The sequence below is a fragment of the Channa argus genome, chromosome 23 (genome assembly GCF_033026475.1).
Source record: "Channa argus isolate prfri chromosome 23, Channa argus male v1.0, whole genome shotgun sequence".
NCBI lineage: Eukaryota > Metazoa > Chordata > Actinopteri > Anabantiformes > Channidae > Channa > Channa argus.
Window position 1 is genome coordinate 10,186,037 of NC_090219.1, and position 23,652 is coordinate 10,209,688.

A 23,652-nucleotide genomic window follows, 5' to 3' on the forward strand; every position below is an offset into this window, starting at 1 on the left:
CATATAAGACACCAAAGGACATACAGTAGAAAGTGTCACTATTTGACGAAGGCTCTGTCACGGATTATTTTGTTTCCATTAGACATTAGAACAGAGCTGGTGATTTTTTTCATGTTTGCTATTCTCAACAAATTCTTTATCTCCAGCAGATGAGCCAGAACGACATCAACCTGCTGTACTGCTCATAATTTACTGCTATTTGAGGAATTAAGGACCATTTTAATTCAGAAACATAAGTCCATTTTTGAGCAGAGTAAGAGAGAAAGTAGAATTTAAATTAATCTAATCTGATATAATTCCTGACTCTGCCACCTCTTGTTCATCAACTAATAAACAGGTAATTGAAATGTTGGTTTGTCGTCTTTTTTCTAATCTGTAAGTAAGAGGAGGTTTTTTCAAGTTCATCTCCACTGTTTTGAGAGCGTTGAGCTCCAGGTTGTTCATGCTGCACAATGACACCAGACGGTGTCACATGTAGTCAGACACCCACACGTGGTGTCATCTGCAAACATCAGGAGTTTGACAGACTAGTGACCAGATGTGCAGCTGTTGGTACACAGGGAGAATAACAGAGGAGAAAGGACACAGCCTTGGGGGGATCCAGTGCTAATGATCGTTGAGTCAGACTTGCTTCCCCAGCCTCACGAACTGCTGTCTGTCTGGAAGTCCTGAATCCACCTGTACATGGAGTCAGGCACATTCAGCTGTGAGAGCTACAGACCTGTTGGCTCTGTAGGCGAACTGCAGGGGGTCCAGAAGGGGGTCTGTAATGTTCTTGAGGTGGGACGAGACTCGGTGCACAAAAGACTTCATGACCACAGAAGTCAAGGCAACGGATCTGTAATCATTAAGTCCTGTGATCCTTTTTGGGGGCTTGTACGATGGCTGAGGTCTTGAAGCAGGCTGGAACATGGCAGGTCTCAAGTGAGACGTTAAAAAAAGTCTAAGGACGGAGACACAATGGCGACTGCCATTCTGAACCCCTGCAGCTTTCCAGGGGTCTATTCACATTACCCTCTTTGATGGAGAGAGGTGCTTCTGATCAATGGCTGGTGGGGGCCATCAGGTTTGTCCCAGCTCCTTTTCACAGAAATAATATTTAAATGATTCTTCTTAAGCTTTCACTTGGTTTACGTCTCCATGCACAGTGTATCAGAGATCACTTTCTGCAAGAAACATCAGAAATTGATATCAGGAAGGGGATTTATAGGACCCAGTAAGGAGCAGGACAAACGGAGCAGGAGGGCAGCAACAGGTTTATTAAGGATAAGTGTAACAGGTGGAGCCAATGGGGAGGAGAAACAGGGCCATCTAGAGACGGGGTCGGTGGCAGTAAAGGCAGAATATTTCTAAGGATAATAGAATGATTCCTCGTCTACGGCAGAGCCAGAGTGAGCGGGATGAATGTCAGCAGGAAACCAGAGACGGCTGGAAACACCACAAATGACAAACTGCCACCAAACTGGAAGTAAAAATTCGAAATAGTAAAGTAGCAAACAAACAGAATAACAACTAAAATGGTCCGAAGCGGAATCTTGCTTGGTGAAAGTAGGAGTCCTCCTGAACCAGCTGCCAGACGGGATACAAAAAGTCCTCATTGTGCAGCATGGCCTCTTTCAGTGCTACAAAAGGTTTGTTCCTCATATTTTACAGATGGATGATTGGTTTGATATTTAAAGTCTGTATCTGTAAAACAGTCAGCCGACAATATTAAGAATATTTTGGTGAAGATTCATCCAGGTTTGTTATCCAAAGATTGAATCGTGTTAACTGAACTTCTAGTTGAAACTATTGATAATTCATGGTTGATAAAAGCATAATGTAATTTGAGAAATAAAGTCAATTAGTGCAGCAGCACATGAAGACTTTAAATTTCTTTGTCAGTGGTAATTCTGCTGTATCATCGAATCATAAAGAACTTAAATAATGAATAAATAAAGACAAATGTAAAATTAAAACAACGAGAGGGACATTTTGGATGTATTGGGGAGTTGGAAACTTTTCGAAAAGTTCAGAGGACGAGAAAGGCACTGAGCTCTTTTCCTCCTCTTGTCCCTCTCTGCTCTCCTTTCATCCCACATTTATTTGTCACCACTGTATGTCATTAACTCTGTGTGTTTTCTCCCTTGAGATGACTTTGTTGTGGACTGGTGCTGTAAACATAAAGTTGAATTGAATGGAATTGAAGACTTTCTGTGGACTTCAACAATAGCATTTAGTGAGGAGGCATAGATCAGGTAAACTCTGAAACCATTTCTAAAGCTCTGTGCAGCACAGTGGCCTCTTTTATTGTGAAATGGAACTTTGGAACCATCAGCTCCCTTTCCAGTCTAAATGAGTTACTGAATAAGAAAAGGCCCCGGACAGGGAGGCGACCAAGAACCAACAGAGCTTCCAAAAGTTATGCACAACAACCTTAACTGTTTTGCAAATGATGCAGAACAATTAAAAAATTGAAAACAACATGAAACTATTTCCAAACCATTCCCAAAACATCCTGAATTAGACTTAACCAAATGAATAACAATAAAATAAAATTACCAAAATTACGGAGCCTGTGATGTCATAATCCATCCATCACTCACAGATGTACTATTTACAGTTTTCAGCGTTTTGGCTCCTCACTTCTAACTGCTCTGCTGAAGGTTTCTTTTCGTTTGCTCGTTCCTGACAGCAGAGGATCCACAGCATCACAGTTTGTTTCTTTCTTGTTCCACATTATGTGCAGTAGGACAGAGTGTCACTTTTTAACACTCACACATGATCAGACGGAGTCTATTTGGACCTGTCCCAGATGTCTTTAAAGTATCTGCAAACTATGATTTACTTTATTTTTGTTTCCTCTCAGATGCTGAATAAATCTCCAGGTGGAGACATCTGGCCGAGACAGCGAGTCCACTGCACAAAGCCTGGAGATTGGCCTGTGTCCTACCACAGATCAAAGGAGATTTCTCAAAGCCTCGTCATAAAACAATATGAGCTCCATATTTTGTCCGTGTTAGATATTATTAGCAATGACTAACGTGTTTACGTAGCTGTTAAACTGGACCTGTGTTCTGCTGTTTGGTTTGTGCTGTTCAGTCAAGGAGAATGGAGACAGGTGAATCATTAGACCGTCTCAGCAGAACGTGAAAATTCTAGTAATAATGCTGCATTTAGAGATGTGTACACAGAGCCATAGGTACATTTCAATGTTGTCAGTACATATTCCCCCCCTTGTTTACTTGCACAGGTGGTGGGGTCCAGTCAGGTGACGTGGAGCAGGTACATTTACAGGACTGTCAGCCACTTTAGGGATGAAAGGTAGAGTGGTACTGGGCGATGAATTGTAATATATTGCTAAGTATAAATCAGGGGAACTTTGCTTTCAAGTGCTGAGATGAACTTTATTATGTAAAGATTTTATGTCATATGTCATATTAAACATAATAAACTATTATCTGCAGAGTTTGAATTAATCCGAATTTGCTTATTCAACTGTTAACACACAATAATGGTCTTAACAGATGTCTGAAAGGTCAAAGAACGTTCAGCCTGACTAGTTTGAGCAGTACAGCAGGTTGATGCGGTTGAAGTCGTCCTGGCTCATCTGCTTGGCTCCACCAATAACAGCATTAGGGTTGATGTTCCTGAAGAAAGCCAAACTGCAGGGAGGAGACAGCCAGAGTCAGTGAGTGTTCTGAATCGTGATGATCATGTGGTGATTGTACGTAGAATACAGGGCTGCTAAAAACACCATCTCACGGAGCTGATGGATTTTATACTGACTTGTAAAACTGCACGAGAGACTTGTAGTCATGAGGAATTCCGTGGTTCAGAGTGTTGATATTAGCAAAGTTGTATTCCTCACCTGCAGAAGAAGAAGAACCACAACATTATTTGAATCACAATGTTCAAAGTGTTAATAATAAGGAAGTTCATTACTCATTATGCAACTTTAACTCTTTCTTTTAGAAATTTGATTCTGCTCCATTTAGGGATCATGTCAAACAAGGATCTTTAACAAGGCATCACATTTTACAGCCTGGTGATAGATTTGGGATTTAAAGGCTGGATCTGTAAAACGAGCAGCCGACACTGAGAAAATGTTCATAATTGGAAAGTTTCTTATTTGTGGTGCAGCCAAAATGTGAATGTGGAGAATAAACATTTATCATGATGCAACAGGCTGTAACCTACCAGGGAGGATGCTCTGCAGCTGGTCCCTGTCGGAGCGGCGATGCTCGTGGTTGAAGCCCAGGACCTGGAGCAACTCGTGTTGGACTGTTCCAAAGTAAATGCAGCCAGTTGTGTTCAGAGACAGGGTCTGAGAGTTGCCCTGGCGACCCACGAAAGAGTAGCAGCTGTATGTTGGAGAACACAGGACGTCCCTCATCAGACTGACAAGGCTTTGTTCTACAGTTTGTTCTTATATCGTGCTTGTTGTGCTAATACTTAAGATGAGACAACTCTTTGGGTTGGTGTTACAGCCCCACAAACCCTCCACCAACTACTTCCTGGAACTTCATTTAGTTCTAGCTCCTGAGTGGTGATGAAATCTAGCTCCCAGATCTTGTCTGTGTTACATACCCATCCAGAGACTGTATGTCGATGTAGGCTGTCTCAGTGGTGCGGGGGATGAAGCGAATGCAGGTGGCGGTGGAGATGGAGTTCATGGCACTTGTGATGACACCGAGCTGCTCAGAGGCTGAAGATGGAAACACACAGAAGAAAAGCACCAAATGTAAATTCAAACCATGAGCAACGTTATTCAATCCTAAAATGAGATGCTTCACCAATTTTCACCTTCCTTTCTATGGCTTTAGCTTATGGTGTAAATGTACATTTCAGTTTTTGATCATTAGGAGTTTAGATGATGTCATCTGGATGAGCTCTAAAGAAGCAGGTTGAACATAATTACAAACTTCATACTAAATCAGCGAAGCCGTCATTTAAGACGAAGCCTGTTTAGAAAGAAATTCTAGTGTAAGTCACCTCTATCAGAAAGTCAGAAAAGAGAAAAACGACAAAATCCATGAGGTATCTTTCTGAATGTGATGAATTCAACTTTATGAATTTATTAACTCATTATAAAGTGCAAAGCTTCAGAGTTCTGGCTTCTTTCTACTCATTGTTTTTTCTCTCTGTTTTGTTTTCCTAAACATGTAAAATGTGAAGATGCTTTAATTCTGTTTTACTTCAAGAAGAATTAAGTTGGTTATACATTATTAATAAAAGACAATACTGTTAAAACACGCTGATGATAAAAGCCTGATTGATGTTACATTAGTGTGTCTCAGTACTTTCTGACAGAATATGTCTCACAGTGAATTATTAGCTGTGAAGTTTGACATAAACCAAACAGTATCAGACACAGTCCACAGGGGAATGGATGGAGGTTCTTACAGTAGCTGTTAGCAATGACATAGGGGATGTAAACGTTGCCATCAGAGGATTTAGGCCACTTGCATCCATTCTGGACACAGGGGTCGGCGTTCCTGTGGTTGGACAGAGCGATGTCCCCTTTTAACTGGACGCCCTCTTCCATAGGGTCTGCAGAGACAATGTGGAAACAGCAGAGGAAACCAAGTCAATTGGGACAGAAACACTGGTCCTGGATGCAAATTGTTGCTGAAGAAAATGGTCATTTTCCAAACATACATACTTTTTTTACATAATTAAGGGGAAGTTTTGACCAAAAATATGTCAGGTTCAAACAACATACTGTTACAATAACCAAACAGGGAGATTTGTTAAGACTAAGATTTTACATTCAGGTTAGAAAAAAAATCAGTATTAAAGCCTTAATATATGAAGTTCATTAGCCTTTATTTTAAGAAATAACCCTAATTCAATATAATAACCATAATAAATGTTCCTCACTCAGATTTCTGTTGGCTCTCTCCAGCTGCTCTGAGACGCTCAGCACGGGCTCATCTTCTTCAGCATTGTCTCCGCTTTGTCTCTTCACAACCTGCACACAGACAAGTGACAGAGTTTCTGTTGGTGTCCAACAACCAGGGAGGAGAAAATGTCTCGTTAAGCTGATGGAGACGTTTTATAAGGCAGATACAGAAAATGTCAAAAAGCAGTAGTCAATGCTTTAAACGTTTAAGTGCATGTGAATGACTCTGAAATAATCTTTGGGAATTAACGTTGATACATTTACATCTGAACTGAAACATTATAAATCTTATGTAATGGTCTCAAATTAAACTTGATGAAAGGCAGAAGCAGAACAGGAAACAGTGATGTTCAAAGTGCACGTGAAACAGGTTTTAAACTCACTTTCAGAGACTTCTCCGTCTAAAAGAAGAGTTTATTCTTTAAAAAACTGGATATTTGTATTTTCATGGACCACATCAGTTTTGGGGAAAATTACAAATCTATAGAAAGTGGCTCGGAATGAAAAGTGATGAGGAAGATCATGTCTATAACTCAGTTGAAAGTTTTGCTCCTTTTCTAAATGTGTTTGTAGACAAACCTTCATGTTAAATTCAGTTTAATATCTTGCTGTAGATGAATGAAGACCTGAGTGCAGACCCCAGCTGTGGGACTTACCCCGGCCTCGGTCCAGGCTGAGACTGCCAGCAGGGCCAGGAGACCCAGGATGCACTTCATCGCTGCCATGGTACAGAACAACTTTGAGGCTGAAACAGAAAACAGGTCAATGCAGTTCAAGCCCAGTTTCTTCTGCAGGACCTGGAGGTGAGTGAATGTGTTTTATACCAAGCTTGTTCTGCTAACACGAGACAAGTCTGACCTTTGGCTGGGTGGACCCACCCAGCCGCCCTGGTTCAGGTCCTGACCCCGGATAAAACTGGGAGGGTTGTAGCAGGAAGGTCTTCCGTCATGAAAACAAATCCATGTGCGTAACACGTTCTGCTTTACGTCTCCTGGAAGCGACGAGCCAAAAGCTGTTGTTGTTTTAAACCATCCTGTTATGTTTGTTTCTGAGGAACAGCCTTGATGTTCCCGGGTCAATTTGACCTGGGTCACCGTTAATTATACAAAAGTGTCAGAAACCAAAAAGTCCCAAAAAACATTGTTTATATGTCATCATTAACTAACATTACTAAACATTTCAATCAACATTTAGTTCAATGATGTTCTTTACTAATCATGTTCAAACTTTTTTTAATGTACAATGAAAAGACCTACATATAAATTACAGTAGTTTTATATGTAATTGATTTTTAAAATTTTTATTTTAGATTTTGGTTTTTTTTGTTTATGGAGTGATGCTGATAAATTAAAATGAGACACTTCTCTTCAGGGTCAAATTAACCCGTTTTAAAGTTAACAATCTAAAAAAAATACTTAAAAGTATTTTTTCATTTTGAAACTTCTCCTGTTTGGCTTATTTAGTATCATCAACATATAAAATAAAAATGGTTCAGTTCACATATTTGTAACCCCCCTACATGTTCATATTACAAAGGTAGTGTTTGGGTCAATTTGACCTGGCGACAAAATAGAAGCTAAAGAGTCAGAAATATCAAATACTATTTGTTTCTTTGCAACTATGAGACATAATACACCCCTGTCTCACACTCACACACACTCTCACACAAACCAACAAGTATTTTGTTTAGATTCTTAAACTTTAAAACGGGTCAATTTGACCCTGAACATCACCGGAGGGTTAAATGTAGGACAGGAACATCTTCTTCCCTTTCAGTGGTCCCACAGCAACTGTTCTTCCTCCATCTAACCACATCCTCTGCATCTTCTTTTGTCGCATCAACTAACTTCATGTCCGGTCTCACTGAAGGAACATAACACATGGAAAACTGCTTCACACATGAAAAAAAGTCCATATTTATCACCTGTGACTTTTTAATGACCTTTGAGTTTCTGCACTTGATTAAAATCACTTGGGAAAATCTTTGGCATAAAATATGAAACCTACAGGAAGATGCACTTATTAAAACAACATAAAACATTGTTTATTGCAGGCAGCAATGATTAGCGCTGCCACCTCACTTCATAATGAATTAATCGGTTGTATTCAGCAGCTCTTGTCTTTTCCCTTTTTTGAATAATGACGATCTATTATGATCCAGTGTGATAATAAAAGGTTTCCAGTAACAAATTTAACTGATGGACAACATGGTTTTAATCTACGCCTCCTAAACTGGAGCCAGGTCTGGCAGACAGACACGGGACTGAGGATGCTCACATTTGGTGCTGGAACCCAACCAAGTGTGCTGAGGCTTTTACTTGGTTGAGAGGTGTCAGCTTCACCTCGTTCCTGCTCCTGTTGTGACGTTGGGATCATGTTGGACCAGTTCACTAATCATTGAACTTCCCCCAAGTTCATCTCTTTGTATTGACCTAAAAGACAGAAACATGAAAACGTCCTCCAGTTTAACCACAGTTCTTTCACCTGCTTCTTATGGGCATTTTAGCTCTTGATGATTTTACAAAGGGAGGCTAATATTTGATGAATATTTTCAATGAGCTTGAACAGTCCATGAACAAGGTTCACATTAGCCTCACAGCAATGGCTGTGGATATATTTATTCTGTTTGCTGTTATATGTTATATGCTGTTTACTCATTGTTCACTGCCTGCAGCTAACGTCACTGAACATCGGCTAAAGTTAGCGAACTCTAACTCTCAACTCAAATCTCGTTAGCTATTAACTTTACTGAGTTATCAGTCCCACGATCACATGACGGCATTGACTGCAAACAGCTGGTGAATTTGGCAGGAACAGGGGAAAAACAAGATGCAGTGTGACGTGAGGAGTTCAGAGAAAATTCTTGTGACGGTTGATGCTGGGAGAGAGTTCGAGGACACGCTGCTGTCGCTCAGGCGTCGTTCTGGCTCCTCACATCTGCATTTCTCTGCAGAGTAAAGGTGACTGCCCCCCTCCTGTGTGATATCAGTTGTGATAATAAATGCTTATTTGAACTGTATTGATTTGTCCGTGATCATATCTTTGCCACCACACTACACACCTTATAAAAAATGTCCTTGTGAGGACAAACTGGACTTGGTGGGTCCGCTTCCCCTTTCGTCCTCTTACAGTAACATTACCGAGCTCCTGAGCTGCAACCACAGTCGGATCGACAGTTACGGTTGGTGGGACACAGACAACAATCCGGTTACAGAAAGTTAAACATTGAAACCAAATCCACTTGTCTTTGCTTCCTGTGGAGACACCTAAGGCCACTAAGTAAGTTTTATTCATGTAGCACTTTTCACAGATAAAATCACAAAGTGCTTTACAAGGTGCAGTGATATAGAATAAAATAACACAGAAACAGAATAAAATAGTTTAAACCTAAAAGCTCAGTCATCTAAAAGCCTGTCTGAACAAAAGTGTCTTAAGCTGCTTTTTGAAACAATCCACACGTTCAGCCACACGCAGGGACAGGAGCAGGGTTTTCCACAGTCTGAGGGCTACAGCCTGAAGAGACAGGTCCCTAAAGGTTTAGACCAGGTTTAGGGAACAATCAGCCACTTCAGAAATGATGCTGTTAATAGCAACATGGAAAGTTAAATCACTAAGGTAAGAAGGAGGACAGACCCAGAAAACCCTAGTTCTGTCTAGGGTTAGATGTTACATCAAGCAAAACCAAAACTGTTTAGCGGCCTGAGTCCACAGCCATCATTATGTCACCTGAGACCTTCAGTAGAGCAGGATCAGTGGAATGCATTTTGTGAAAAGCTGAAATTTGAAAACAGTTTATTCTGCTCCATTAAACTAGTTAACTGTCCTGCTACCACGGTTTAAAGTTTGGTATGGACCCTAGGCTTTCTGAGCTGGGGTTAACAGTAGCCCTGAAGTCTTGCACTTTCCTCATAAAAAAGTTCAAAAACATCATCTTCTGTGTACACAGACACTTGAGGAAGGTGAAGGTGAAACAAGGTTTTGAATAGTGTCAAACAAGACTTTTTTCTTGATTAATGAAACCAGATGAGAGAACTATGGTGATCTCTCCGGCTTTATCATTCACCTCCACAATCCTGCTTGTAAGATGCAGTCTGTGCACTTCTAACTTTCTGGTTTTCCACAGATGTTCTATTTTACGACAGTCTCTCTTGAAACTGCACCAAACACGTTATCGCCGTGAAGGTTGAAATCCCAGAGAATAAAACACTCTTGAATGTAATAGTTGTGGTTTTCTTGTAGTTGGTAGTTTTCCATGCAGTTTCCTGGATGTTCTATCTACACCTGGTCTCACTAAAGCTTAGCCTCCCTGCTGTTTGACTGTGGATTTTTTTTTCTGAATAGATCCCAACATGTAGGTTTTAGGCAACATAATGTTTGCTTCAGTGGCTCAGTTGGTAGAGTGGCCACCTACCGTCCATAGGGTCGGAGAATCACACCCTGCTCTTCTCGACCACATGTCGGGTTCTTTCAGGAAGGGCATCTGGCATAAAAAACAATTTTAAGTTGTGTCAGTACCTGAAGTTTATTCTCACGTCGTCATCGTCTCTAGTGATGGTCTTTAACAAACACCAACACAGAATCTCAGTGAATTCCACTGCCAATGTACATACACTCACACAAGAAGCTGATTAGAATTTTCTTTAGTCTTAGAGATGCATGATGTTCACTAGGCTGAACATGTATAATATACAAAGCAAATTAGACTGAGTTTTAGTGTCATTAGAGTGAAATGCTGATTGGCACAATGCAAAGAAGCAGTAACGTGCAGCATAATACAGCATGTGGGAATAAGAAGTTATGGAGTATTAACAGTAATGATATGAACGTTGACGCTGATGTAAAGTTTAACATTATAAACACACTTTTTACTACTATGATACAATTTGCATTTTGATTGACTATTAAAAGCAGGACACACGTTAACTAACCACATGTCAAAAAAATGTAGCCAAATGTATGAGACCTGCTGAGTAGATCTAGTCTTTACACACTTCCCTGAGGAACGTTAGGTGGTTGTTACCTACATGACTATTTTCCATAACAACTTAGGCTCCATAACATTAACTGATGTCCAGAATAGATGTTGGTGAACCTCTACATTGCCATTATCAAATCCATTCTCACATCCCCCATCACAGTCTGGTTTTCTGCAGCCCAGGAACCAGGGACCAGGGACCAGGGACCAGGATGAGTGCAACACGTCATCCACTCTGCTGAGAAGGTGATTGGCTGCAGCCAGGATGTCAGCCGACCCCTCTGATCCCGGATATAGACTCTTTGAGTCGCTCCCCTCAAGCCAAGAGGCTCCGGTCCATCAGGACCAAGACCTCACGCCACAAGCACAGTTTTTTCCCCACTGCAGCAAGAACAATGCCCCAATTCCCACAGATAAGTTTACTTTCTAAACGGGATGAACTTTATCTCATTGGATTGAACTGTGAGAAAAAACCTCCTCTTACTTTAACAGATTAGAAAAAAGACGACAAACCAACATTTCTATTACCTGTTTATTAGTTGATGAACAAGAGGTGACAGAGTCAGAAATTATATCAGATTAGATTGATTTAAATTCTACTCTCTGTCTTACTCTGCTCAGAAATGGACTTATGTTTCTGAATTAAAATGGTCCTAAATTCCTCAAATAGCAGTAAATTATGAGCAGTACAGCAGGTTGATGCGGTTGATGTCGTTCTGGCTCATCTGCTGGGCTGTGCCAAAAACAGCTTTGGGGTTGGGAACAGCCACCATGGTGGGGCTGACGTTGTCCTTGGAGAACGCCAGTCTGCAGGGAGGAGACAGAGTCAGTGCTTATTCTGTACTTTACTTTACCTCCTCCAACCAAGAAACTTCCTGAGCTTTTCTTCAAATTTATACTATTTGTGAGCTGCTTCTAAAGATTTGAGGCTTCATTAAGGACCAGGCTTTGAGTCAGAATGCAATAAACAGGGTAAAGAATTCATAACTGGAGATAAAGAATTTGCTGAGAATAGCAAACATGAAGAAAATCACCAGCTCTGTTCTAATGTCTAATGCAAACAAAATAATCCCTGACAGAGCCTGAAGATCACACAGACAATAAGCAGATAAGATGGAAGATTTAACACGTTGCTGGACTTCAGAGTGGTACTGACCTGCCGTAGTGCATGACAGAGCTGTAGTCATAAGGAGTTCCCTGGTTCAGGGTGTTGATCTTGTTAAAGTTGTATTCCATACCTGTTTGTGGACATTGATAAGACAAAGCTAAAGAAACTGCTCCTCAAACTGAACGTCCACATTTCCTCCCAGTTCTCAGTGGTTTCAAACATGAAGAGTGTCTGTGCCCAGATCTCTGCAGCCTACCAGAGATGACGTTCTGCAGCAGGACCTGGATGTGCTGGTCCCTGTCGGAGCGGCACTGCTCGTGGTTGAAGCCCAGGACGTGGATCAACTCGTGTTGGACTGTTCCCACGTAAATGCAGCCGTTCCTGTTCAGAGACACGGTCTGAGCGTTGCCCTGGCGACCCACGTAGGAGTAGCAGCTGCAGACATGTTGGAGAACACAGGAAGATCTTCTTTCAGGAAGACACAACAGAAGCTGCTCTCTGCGACTGCACAACCTGACACCTAAAGCTTCCTACAATCTGAACTCACACAGCAAAGCTGCTTGATTTTTACACTGAGGTTTTATCTCAGGTGTGTGTGTGTGTGTGTGCTTCTTCTGCTAATGCTCAAGACAAATATCAGTCACAGGAGACAACAGTGGAAACAAAAGCAGAACCAAGGAGGACGCTTGAGTTACGAGTCGTCCTGCAGTGGAAAAGCCGTAGAATGACCTCCATAATGTGCCGTCACTGATACACACCCATTGTATGACTGTATGTCGACGTAGGCTGTCTCAGTGGTGCGGGGGATGAAGCGAATGCAGGTGGAGGTGGAGAAGGACTTGATGGCACTTGTGATGACGCCGAGCTGCTGAGAGGCTGAAGATGGAAACACACAAAGGTAAAAAACACTGAGAGGAACATTTTTCTACATTTTCTTCTTAAATCCATATGATGATACTAAAATAAAGTGTTATGAACTCCTCACTGTGTCACTCCATCTAAAGCTCCACCATGAGGTCCCACTGAAGATCTCAATCTTCTAAAACAGCACTAATAGATAGTTTCATGTTCCTATTACTACTATCTGGGCAGTGTACAGTGTGTTTTAATAGGAGGCTTCATTTCTTGGACTATTTTCAGACTGTTTTTATGGTGTCAGTGGCTCATTAGTCTGAGGTTTGTTTGAAACAATATTGTAAAGAAATGGACAAAATGAAGCATGTTTGTGTCTCAGACATTTTCCAGAGCACAGTTGGCTGTAAAGACAGACACACTGTAAACAGTATCAGACACAGTCCACAGGGGAATGGATGGAGGTTCTTACAGTAGCTGTTAGCAATGACATAGGGGATGTAAACGTTGCCATCAGAGGATTTAGGCCACTTGCATCCATTCTGGACACAGGGGTCGGCGTTCCTGTGGTTGGACAGAGCGATGTCCCCTTTTAACTGGACGCCCTCTTCCATAGGGTCTGCAGAGACAATGTGGAAACAGCAGAGGAAACCAAGTCAATCGGGACAGAAACACTGGTCCTGGATGCAAATTGTTAGTGAGGAAAGTGGTAATTTTCCAAACATACAAACTTTTTTTACATAATTAAGAGGAAGTTTTGACAAAAAATGCGTCAAATTCAAACAACATAGTCTTAACAAATCAAATCTCCCTCTTTTGTTATCATAACAGTAAGATTTTACATTCAGGTTAGAAAAAGAATCAGTATTAAAGCCTTAATATATGAAGTTCATTAGCTTTTATTTTAAGAAATAACCCTAATTCAATATAATAACCATAATAAATGTTCCTCACTCAGATTTCTGTTGGCTCTCTCCAGCTGCTCTGAGACACTCAGCAGGGGCTCATCTTCTTCAGTATTGTCTCCGCTTTGTCTCTTCACAACCTGCACACAGACAAGGACAGAGTTTCTGTTGGTGTCCAACAACCATGGAGGAGAAAATGTCTCGCTAAGCTGATGGAGACGTTTTATAAGGCAGATACTGAAAATGTCAAAAAGCAGTAGTCAATGCTTTAATGTAATAGTCTCAAATTAAACTTGATGAAAGGCAGAAGCAGAACAGGAAACAGTGATGTTCAAAGTGCACGTGAACCAGGTTTTAAACTCACTTTCAGAGACTTTTCCGTCATGAAAAGAGTTCATTCTTGAAAAACTTGATATTTGTATTTTTATGGATGACATCAGTTTTGGGGAATATTACAAATCTATAGAAAGTGGCTCAGTATGAAAACTGATGTAGATGATCATGTGATACAGTTAAGTTTTGAATGAAAGATGAATGAAGACCTGAGTGCAGACCCCAGCTATGGGACTTACCCCGGCCTCGGTCCAGGCTGAGACTGCCAGCAGGGCCAGGAGACCCAGGATGCACTTCATCGCTGCCATGGTACAGAACAACTTTGAGGCTGAAACAGAAAACAGGTCAGACTGAAACATGCAGCAGCATCAGTGCAGTGTCAGCAGCTTGTGCAGCAGACAGTAACATTCACTCACCTTTACCTCTGGACTTCAGGTAGGAAAGCAGCAAGTGTGATGCTCTGTGGAGGCACCGGTCGTCCTCTTTTATAGCAGAACATGCTGAGGATCACCTCTGTAATCCTGCAGCAAACTCTGATGTTTATTTCCTCATTCAGATCTTTGGGCTCGTCACTGACGTCCACCCTTAACACACACAGTATACGACCAAAGTAATCCATGTACACGAGGGAGGTGTTGAAGTATTGGTGTTAATACTGTGGAAACGCTGCCAAATCAGCCCCAGTCTGTCTGTTCTGTGCATTTGACCTGAATGATCCTCAGCTTAGTGAGAAAACAACAGTTCTCCTGTACAGGGTGGAGCAGGGCTGGGTCAGGAATCAGGTTCTTAACACTACTACTACTACTACTACTACTACTCATATTACAACAGCTACTGCTGCCACTCGTAGTTATCCCAGTTACTACTGTGTCACACTTGTGTTGTTTCTGCTCTGTAATCCTAACATTTTATATAAGAAACATTTCAGGAGATCAGATAATATAAATATAATATATAACTGGTGATAACGTCAGTACATTTTGTTGACCTTAGTTTTTAATTTTTAATTATCTTACAATTTACAGTATAGTTTAACACTTGTTTGCTTTGAACTGTTCTTCGATGACAGTTTAAAACCAGATGAGCGGCTGGAATTTGAGCTACTTGAAGCTGTTGTAAATTTGTATCTGAGGTAAATGTAGATTTTGTTATAATTTTGCCTGTGACTCATCAATAATTCCCTAAAGGTTTAATGTGGGAAACTTGCTGAATATGAGCTGCATGTTTTGAATAATAACAACCAATCTAGTCGTTGACATATTTGATATCAGTTTGGAAATACCAAACATGATGTTGAGTCTTCTCCCAATGATGCATCAGTTTTCTTAGTGAAAAGAGGTAAACTATGAGTAGAGCAGCCTCCCTTCAACAGCTGTTCCACATTCAAGTTTTCTCCTGATGGAACAATTGCTGCTAAAGGACACGTTTTATTTGTGACTCAGCAGAATAGTTCGCTTAATTAGAAGCTAATCCTGATCCTGCACTAAAATCTGGTATTTTGGCTCCAACAAACGTTTCCTTTCCCAATGATCCAGCATAGTCTTAAGGCTGCACAATGGGAATGTCCTTTCTTTAGTGCATGTTGATGTTGACAATTAAAATAGAAAGATAATCTGAAACCTGCTCAAAAGCTGAACCTTTCCTGTTGGTTTACTGAGAACTGGTTGACAATGATCAGCCTACTACTGGATTCTGTAACTGTTTCTATAACACTACCTCCTTGTGACAAATGCATGATGCAAATCCACAACTGGTTTTCAGGAGGTTTCCATCTAAATGATCTAATGCAGGTGACTTATATTTCTTGTTTTGTGAAAGGAGATTTTTTGTTTCATTCTAACTCCATCCACCGATTCTAAAGGTAGAATAGGAGGTAGAGCCTTTAGCTATCAAGCTCCTCTCCTGTGGAACCAGCTCCCAGTTCAGATTCGGGAAGCAGACACACTCTCTACTTTTAAGTCTAGGCTTAAAACCTTCCTCTTTAATAAAGCATATAGTTAGTTATAGTTATGCTGCTATAGGCTTAGACTGCTGGTGGACCCACCCCCCGATGCACTGAGCTCCTTTCCTCCTCTTGACCCTCTCTCCTCTCCCTTCACCCTGCAATTGTCACCACTGTATGTCATTAACTCCGTGTGTTTTCTCCCGTAGTTGTCTTTGTCCTTCTCTGCCCCCCTCTCTCTGTCCTTTTCTGCAGGTGTCCCCGGCTTTGAAGCTGTGTGTTTTCCAGTGTGCAGCTACTGGTCCAATCAACCTCCCCGATCTTTTGTTGTTGCTTTTTGTTGCTCTTTTCTTTTCTCTCTTCTCTTTCCACTCACCCCAACCGGTCAAGGCAGATGGCCGTCCACCCTGAGCCTGGTTCTGCTGGAGGATTCTTCCCTTAAAGGGAGTTTTTCCTCTCCACTGTTGCCTATGACTTGTTCCAGGGTGTTCTCTCTGTACATCTTTATAGTCTTGACTTTATTCTGTAAAGTGCCCTGAGATGACTTTGTTGTGAATTGGAGGTATATAAATAAAGTATAAATATAAATAAAGAATTGAATTAGAAGCACAGTTTTTACTCTGATTCAAAGAGTCTTTGATTTTAGTTTGTGTTAACCTTTTTAATAAAACAATTACTTATTAATTTAGAGGAAATGGCTGCTTTCATTGGGATACAGTTTCTTTTGGGACACATTCCTGTCTTCTTTTCTTTCCCCTCTTACCTGGCTCTCCCTTCCCTCTTGCCCACCTGCAGCAGCTTCACTAATTAAGCACAAAGTTACTGTTGCTGCCAAAGGTTTTCAGATCCTGTCTCTTTTGGCACATTTTTGACTCCTCGAGCTTTTGACTGTATAACTGAAGGACAGTGCAACAAGTTCCCACAGCATCATGAAAAAGACGCTGCCCATAGTGTCAAATAGTGACACTTTCTACTGTATGTCCTTTGGTGTCTTATATGGACGCCACAGTTACCATTTGATGTCACTATTCAACTTGAGCAAAACACTGAACACCAACTTAGTTGTTCTCAGTGAGTGTTGACCAGCTGCATAGCAGCTCCCCCATCAGTGTGAGAGTGTGTGTGAAAGGGTGAATGAGAAGCAGTGTAAAGAGCTTTGAGTGCCAATAGGTAAAAAAATGAAATATAAGTGCAGAACATTTATCATTTGAAAAAAACATGAAGGGGTCTGAAGACTTTCTGTAGTGACTGTAATTCAGTGCATAATTAGTGAAGGTGCTGCAGGTGAGACAGCGAGCAGGGGGGTGGCAGCATTATCTGCTCAGGTTTGCAGGTGAGCTGCATATTCCTGTGGAAAAGAAAAGACAACAGGGAAATCTAATGAACGAACAGTAGATTACAGGAAGCCAGGAATCAGATCTGTGACACTCACCTGACCCACGGGAGCAACTTGATTAGAGCTTTTAGACGGAAACTCGAAGAAACAGCTTTGGATATATTGACACACCACATTATTATTCTCCCTTATTTAACTGGAACCTGAGAAAATGGAAACTTGCTCAAGAGCAAGACAGAAACAATTACTGAATCTAGTAGCAGGCCCATCGTCGTCGAGCAGTTTTTAGTAAACTAACAGGAAAGAATCATCTTTATAGCACTTTCAATCTTTTATTCAAGTAAACGTGCTCAGCAGATTTTCCAAATTTTACTTAAAGTTTTTACTTAGGGGGGGTCTAGTAGATCAGTGTTAGAGCATAGCCTTGGAATGCAGAAGGCAGCAGGTTCAAATCGCACCCTACCAGGTATGGCCCCACCCAGCCACCAAGGGCAACCTTGGTGCCGGTCCCGAGCCCAGAAGAAAAAATTGGAGGGTGGTGGCAGGAAGGGCATCTGGCGTAAAAACACATGCCAAATCAATGTGCGGAACATGTTCCGCTGTGGCGACCAATGAAGGGACAAACCGAAAGCCGTTGATCTTGACTTAGACAGGCGTAGAATTTTTTTTAGTGTGAATTAACTACATTATGTACTTTTGTCTAGTTTAACTAGTTGTACATTTTTTTATATTGTCTGATCTCCTCAAATGTTTCTTATATAAAATGTTAGGATTACAGAGCAGAAACAACAGGAGTGTGACACAGTAGTGACTGGGATAACTACTAGTAGCAGTAGTAGGAGGAGGAGGAGGAACCTGATTCCTGACCCAGCCCTGCTCCACCCTGTACAGGAGAACTGTTGTTTTCTCACTAAGCTGAGGATCATTCAGGTCAAATGCACAGAACAGACAGACTGGGGCTGATTTGGCAGCGTTTCCACAGTATTAACACCAATACTTCAACACCTCCCTCGTGTACATGGATTACTTTGGTCGTATACTGTGTGTGTTAAGGGTGGACGTCAGTGACGAGCCCAAAGATCTGAATGAGGAAATAAACATCAGAGTTTGCTGCAGGATTACAGAGGTGATCCTCAGCATGTTCTGCTATAAAAGAGGACGACCGGTGCCTCCACAGAGCATCACACTTGCTGCTTTCCTACCTGAAGTCCAGAGGTAAAGGTGAGTGAATGTTACTGTCTGCTGCAGAAGCTGCTGACACTGCACTGATGCTGCTGCATGTTTCAGTCTGACCTGTTTTCTGTTTCAGCCTCAAAGTTGTTCTGTACCATGGCAGCGATGAAGTGCATCCTGGGTCTCCTGGCCCTGCTGGCAGTCTCAGCCTGGACCGAGGCCGGGGTAAGTCCCATAGCTGGGGTCTGCACTCAGGTCTTCATTCATCTACAGCAACATATTAAACTGAATTTAACATGAAGGTTTGTCTACAAACACATTTAGAAAAGGAGCAAAACTTTCAACTGAGTTATAGACATGATCTTCCTCATCACTTTTCATACTGAGCCACTTTCTATAGATTTGTAATTATCCCTAAAACTGATGTGGGCCACGAAAATACAAATATCAAGTTTTTCAAGAATAAACTCTTTTCATGACGGAAAAGTCTCTGAAAGTGAGTTTAAAACCTGGTTCACGTGCACTTTGAACATCACTGTTTCCTGTTCTGCTTCTGCCTTTCATCAAGTTTAATTTGAGACCATTACATAAGATTTATAATGTTTCAGTTCAGATGTATCAAATGTATCAACGTTAATTCCCAAAAATTATTTCAGAGTCATTCACATGCACTTAAACGTTTAAAGCATTGACTACTGCTTTTTGACATTTTCAGTATCTGCCTTATAAAACGTCTCCATCAGCTTAACGAGACATTTTCTCCTCCCTGGTTGTTGGACACCAACAGAAACTCTGTCACTTGTCTGTGTGCAGGTTGTGAAGAGACAAAGCGGAGACAATGCTGAAGAAGATGAGCCCGTGCTGAGCGTCTCAGAGCAGCTGGAGAGAGCCAACAGAAATCTGAGTGAGGAACATTCATGCATCACAGTGATTCGGATTTAAAAAGAAGTCAGAATTGTCTTCATAGATTCTGTGTATTCATACAGGCTGAAGGTTAAACATTACTCTTACGACAAAAAGATGATGATTTGACAGCAGTTGCTGGAAACCATTTAGTTGCTGTGAGCTTCACTGATAATTTGCATCCAGGACCAGTGTTTCTGTCCCGATTGACTTGGTTTCCTCTGCTGTTTCCACATTGTCTCTGCAGACCCTATGGAAGAGGGCGTCCAGTTAAAAGGGGACATCGCTCTGTCCAACCACAGGAACGCCGACCCCTGTGTCCAGAATGGATGCAAGTGGCCTAAATCCTCTGATGGCAACGTTTACATCCCCTATGTCATTGCTAACAGCTACTGTAAGAACCTCCATCCATTCCCCTGTGGACTGTGTCTGATACTGTTTACAGTGTGTCTGTCTTTACAGCCAACTGTGCTCTGGAAAATGTCTGAGACACAAACATGCTTCATTTTGTCCATTTCTTTACAATATTGTTTCAAACAAACCTCAGACTAATGAGCCACTGACACCATAAAAACAGTCTGAAAATAGTCCAAGAAATGAAGCCTCCTATTAAAACACACTGTACACTGCCCAGATAGTAGTAATAGGAACATGAAACTATCTATTAGTGCTGTTTTAGAAGATTGAGATCTTCAGTGGGACCTCATGGTGGAGCTTTAGATGGAGTGACACAGTGAGGAGTTCATAACACTTTATTTTAGTATCATCATATGGATTTAAGAAGAAAATGTAGAAAAATGTTCCTCTCAGTGTTTTTTACCTTTGTGTGTTTCCATCTTCAGCCTCTCAGCAGCTCGGCGTCATCACAAGTGCCATCAAGTCCTTCTCCACCTCCACCTGCATTCGCTTCATCCCCCGCACCACTGAGACAGCCTACGTCGACATACAGTCATACAATGGGTGTGTATCAGTGACGGCACATTATGGAGGTCATTCTACGGCTTTTCCACTGCAGGACGACTCGTAACTCAAGCGTCCTCCTTGGTTCTGCTTTTGTTTCCACTGTTGTCTCCTGTGACTGATATTTGTCTTGAGCATTAGCAGAAGAAGCACACACACACACACACACACACACACACACCTGAGATAAAACCTCAGTGTAAAAATCAAGCAGCTTTGCTGTGTGAGTTCAGATTGTAGGAAGCTTTAGGTGTCAGGTTGTGCAGTCGCAGAGAGCAGCTTCTGTTGTGTCTTCCTGAAAGAAGATCTTCCTGTGTTCTCCAACATGTCTGCAGCTGCTACTCCTACGTGGGTCGCCAGGGCAACGCTCAGACCGTGTCTCTGAACAGGAACGGCTGCATTTACGTGGGAACAGTCCAACACGAGTTGATCCACGTCCTGGGCTTCAACCACGAGCAGTGCCGCTCCGACAGGGACCAGCACATCCAGGTCCTGCTGCAGAACGTCATCTCTGGTAGGCTGCAGAGATCTGGGCACAGACACTCTTCATGTTTGAAACCACTGAGAACTGGGAGGAAATGTGGACGTTCAGTTTGAGGAGCAGTTTCTTTAGCTTTGTCTTATCAATGTCCACAAACAGGTATGGAATACAACTTTAACAAGATCAACACCCTGAACCAGGGAACTCCTTATGACTACAGCTCTGTCATGCACTACGGCAGGTCAGTACCACTCTGAAGTCCAGCAACGTGTTAAATCTTCCATCTTATCTGCTTATTGTCTGTGTGATCTTCAGGCTCTGTCAGGGATTATTTTGTTTGCATTAGACATTAGAACAGAGCTGGTGATTTTCTTCATGTTTGCTATTCTCAGCAAATTCTTTATCTCCAGTTATGAATTCTTTACCCTGTTTATTGCATTCTGACTCAAAGCCTGGTCCTTAATGAAGCCTCAAATCTTTAGAAGCAGCTCACAAATAGTATAAATTTGAAGAAAAGCTCAGGAAGTTTCTTGGTTGGAGGAGGTAAAGTAAAGTACAGAATAAGCACTGACTCTGTCTCCTCCCTGCAGACTGGCGTTCTCCAAGGACAACGTCAGCCCCACCATGGTGGCTGTTCCCAACCCCAAAGCTGTTTTTGGCACAGCCCAGCAGATGAGCCAGAACGACATCAACCGCATCAACCTGCTGTACTGCTCATAATTTACTGCTATTTGAGGAATTTAGGACCATTTTAATTCAGAAACATAAGTCCATTTCTGAGCAGAGTAAGACAGAGAGTAGAATTTAAATCAATCTAATCTGATATAATTTCTGACTCTGTCACCTCTTGTTCATCAACTAATAAACAGGTAATAGAAATGTTGGTTTGTCGTCTTTTTTCTAATCTGTTAAAGTAAGAGGAGGTTTTTTCTCACAGTTCAATCCAATGAGATAAAGTTCATCCCGTTTAGAAAGTAAACTTATCTGTGGGAATTGGGGCATTATTCTTGCTGCAGTGGGGAAAAAACTGTGCTTGTGGCGTGAGGTCTTGGTCCTGATGGACCGGAGCCTCTTGGCTTGAGGGGAGCGACTCAAAGAGTCTATATCCGGGATCAGAGGGGTCGGCTGACATCCTGGCTGCAGCCAATCACCTTCTCAGCAGAGTGGATGACGTGTTGCACTCATCCTGGTCCCTGATCCCTGGTCCCTGGTCCCTGGTTCCTGGGCTGCAGAAAACCAGACTGTGATGGGGGATGTGAGAATGGATTTGATAATGGCAATGTAGAGGTTCACCAACATCTATTCTGGACATCAGTTAATGTTATGGAGCCTAAGTTGTTATGGAAAATAGTCATGTAGGTAACAACCACCTAACGTTCCTCAGGGAAGTGTGTAAAGACTAGATCTACTCAGCAGGTCTCATACATTTGGCTACATTTTTTTGACATGTGGTTAGTTAACGTGTGTCCTGCTTTTAATAGTCAATCAAAATGCAAATTGTATCATAGTAGTAAAAAGTGTGTTTATAATGTTAAACTTTACATCAGCGTCAACGTTCATATCATTACTGTTAATACTCCATAACTTCTTATTCCCACATGCTGTATTATGCTGCACGTTACTGCTTCTTTGCATTGTGCCAATCAGCATTTCACTCTAATGACACTAAAACTCAGTCTAATTTGCTTTGTATATTATACATGTTCAGCCTAGTGAACATCATGCATCTCTAAGACTAAAGAAAATTCTAATCAGCTTCTTGTGTGAGTGTATGTACATTGGCAGTGGAATTCACTGAGATTCTGTGTTGGTGTTTGTTAAAGACCATCACTAGAGACGATGACGACGTGAGAATAAACTTCAGGTACTGACACAACTTAAAATTGTTTTTTATGCCAGATGCCCTTCCTGAAAGAACCCGACATGTGGTCGAGAAGAGCAGGGTGTGATTCTCCGACCCTATGGACGGTAGGTGGCCACTCTACCAACTGAGCCACTGAAGCAAACATTATGTTGCCTAAAACCTACATGTTGGGATCTATTCAGAAAAAAAAATCCACAGTCAAACAGCAGGGAGGCTAAGCTTTAGTGAGACCAGGTGTAGATAGAACATCCAGGAAACTGCATGGAAAACTACCAACTACAAGAAAACCACAACTATTACATTCAAGAGTGTTTTATTCTCTGGGATTTCAACCTTCACGGCGATAACGTGTTTGGTGCAGTTTCAAGAGAGACTGTCGTAAAATAGAACATCTGTGGAAAACCAGAAAGTTAGAAGTGCACAGACTGCATCTTACAAGCAGGATTGTGGAGGTGAATGATAAAGCCGGAGAGATCACCATAGTTCTCTCATCTGGTTTCATTAATCAAGAAAAAAGTCTTGTTTGACACTATTCAAAACCTTGTTTCACCTTCACCTTCCTCAAGTGTCTGTGTACACAGAAGATGATGTTTTTGAACTTTTTTATGAGGAAAGTGCAAGACTTCAGGGCTACTGTTAACCCCAGCTCAGAAAGCCTAGGGTCCATACCAAACTTTAAACCGTGGTAGCAGGACAGTTAACTAGTTTAATGGAGCAGAATAAACTGTTTTCAAATTTCAGCTTTTCACAAAATGCATTCCACTGATCCTGCTCTACTGAAGGTCTCAGGTGACATAATGATGGCTGTGGACTCAGGCCGCTAAACAGTTTTGGTTTTGCTTGATGTAACATCTAACCCTAGACAGAACTAGGGTTTTCTGGGTCTGTCCTCCTTCTTACCTTAGTGATTTAACTTTCCATGTTGCTATTAACAGC

At 41.6% G+C, this 23,652-nt stretch overlaps 3 protein-coding genes across 3 annotated transcripts; 1 reads left to right on the forward strand and 2 right to left on the reverse strand.

Moving 5' to 3' along the window:
- Window positions 1-3,379: 3,379 nt before the first annotated feature.
- Window positions 3,380-6,670, reverse strand: LOC137108787 (high choriolytic enzyme 1-like). Its single transcript, XM_067493822.1, has 7 exons — window positions 6,541-6,670; window positions 5,863-5,953; window positions 5,386-5,532; window positions 4,570-4,687; window positions 4,180-4,343; window positions 3,769-3,850; window positions 3,380-3,644 (listed from the first exon to the last, which is right to left on the reverse strand). Exons 1-7 carry the CDS (start codon window positions 6,607-6,609, stop codon window positions 3,539-3,541), a joined length of 777 nt encoding a protein of 258 aa, XP_067349923.1. The 5' UTR covers window positions 6,610-6,670; the 3' UTR covers window positions 3,380-3,538.
- Window positions 6,671-11,395: 4,725 nt separating this feature from the next.
- On the reverse strand, window positions 11,396-14,491 carry LOC137108835 (low choriolytic enzyme-like). Its single transcript, XM_067493916.1, has 7 exons — window positions 14,297-14,491; window positions 13,774-13,864; window positions 13,292-13,438; window positions 12,726-12,843; window positions 12,224-12,402; window positions 12,016-12,097; window positions 11,396-11,666 (listed from the first exon to the last, which is right to left on the reverse strand). The coding sequence occupies exons 1-7, from the start codon at window positions 14,414-14,416 to the stop codon at window positions 11,537-11,539; spliced, it is 867 nt and encodes a 288-aa protein (XP_067350017.1). The 5' UTR covers window positions 14,417-14,491; the 3' UTR covers window positions 11,396-11,536.
- A 4,140-nt stretch (window positions 14,492-18,631) lies between these two features.
- LOC137108836 (high choriolytic enzyme 1-like) lies at window positions 18,632-21,713 on the forward strand. The gene is made up of 7 exons (XM_067493917.1): window positions 18,632-18,733; window positions 19,322-19,412; window positions 19,659-19,805; window positions 20,254-20,371; window positions 20,707-20,885; window positions 21,012-21,093; window positions 21,443-21,713. Exons 1-7 carry the CDS (start codon window positions 18,665-18,667, stop codon window positions 21,570-21,572), a joined length of 816 nt encoding a protein of 271 aa, XP_067350018.1. The 5' UTR covers window positions 18,632-18,664; the 3' UTR covers window positions 21,573-21,713.
- Window positions 21,714-23,652: the final 1,939 nt, after the last annotated feature.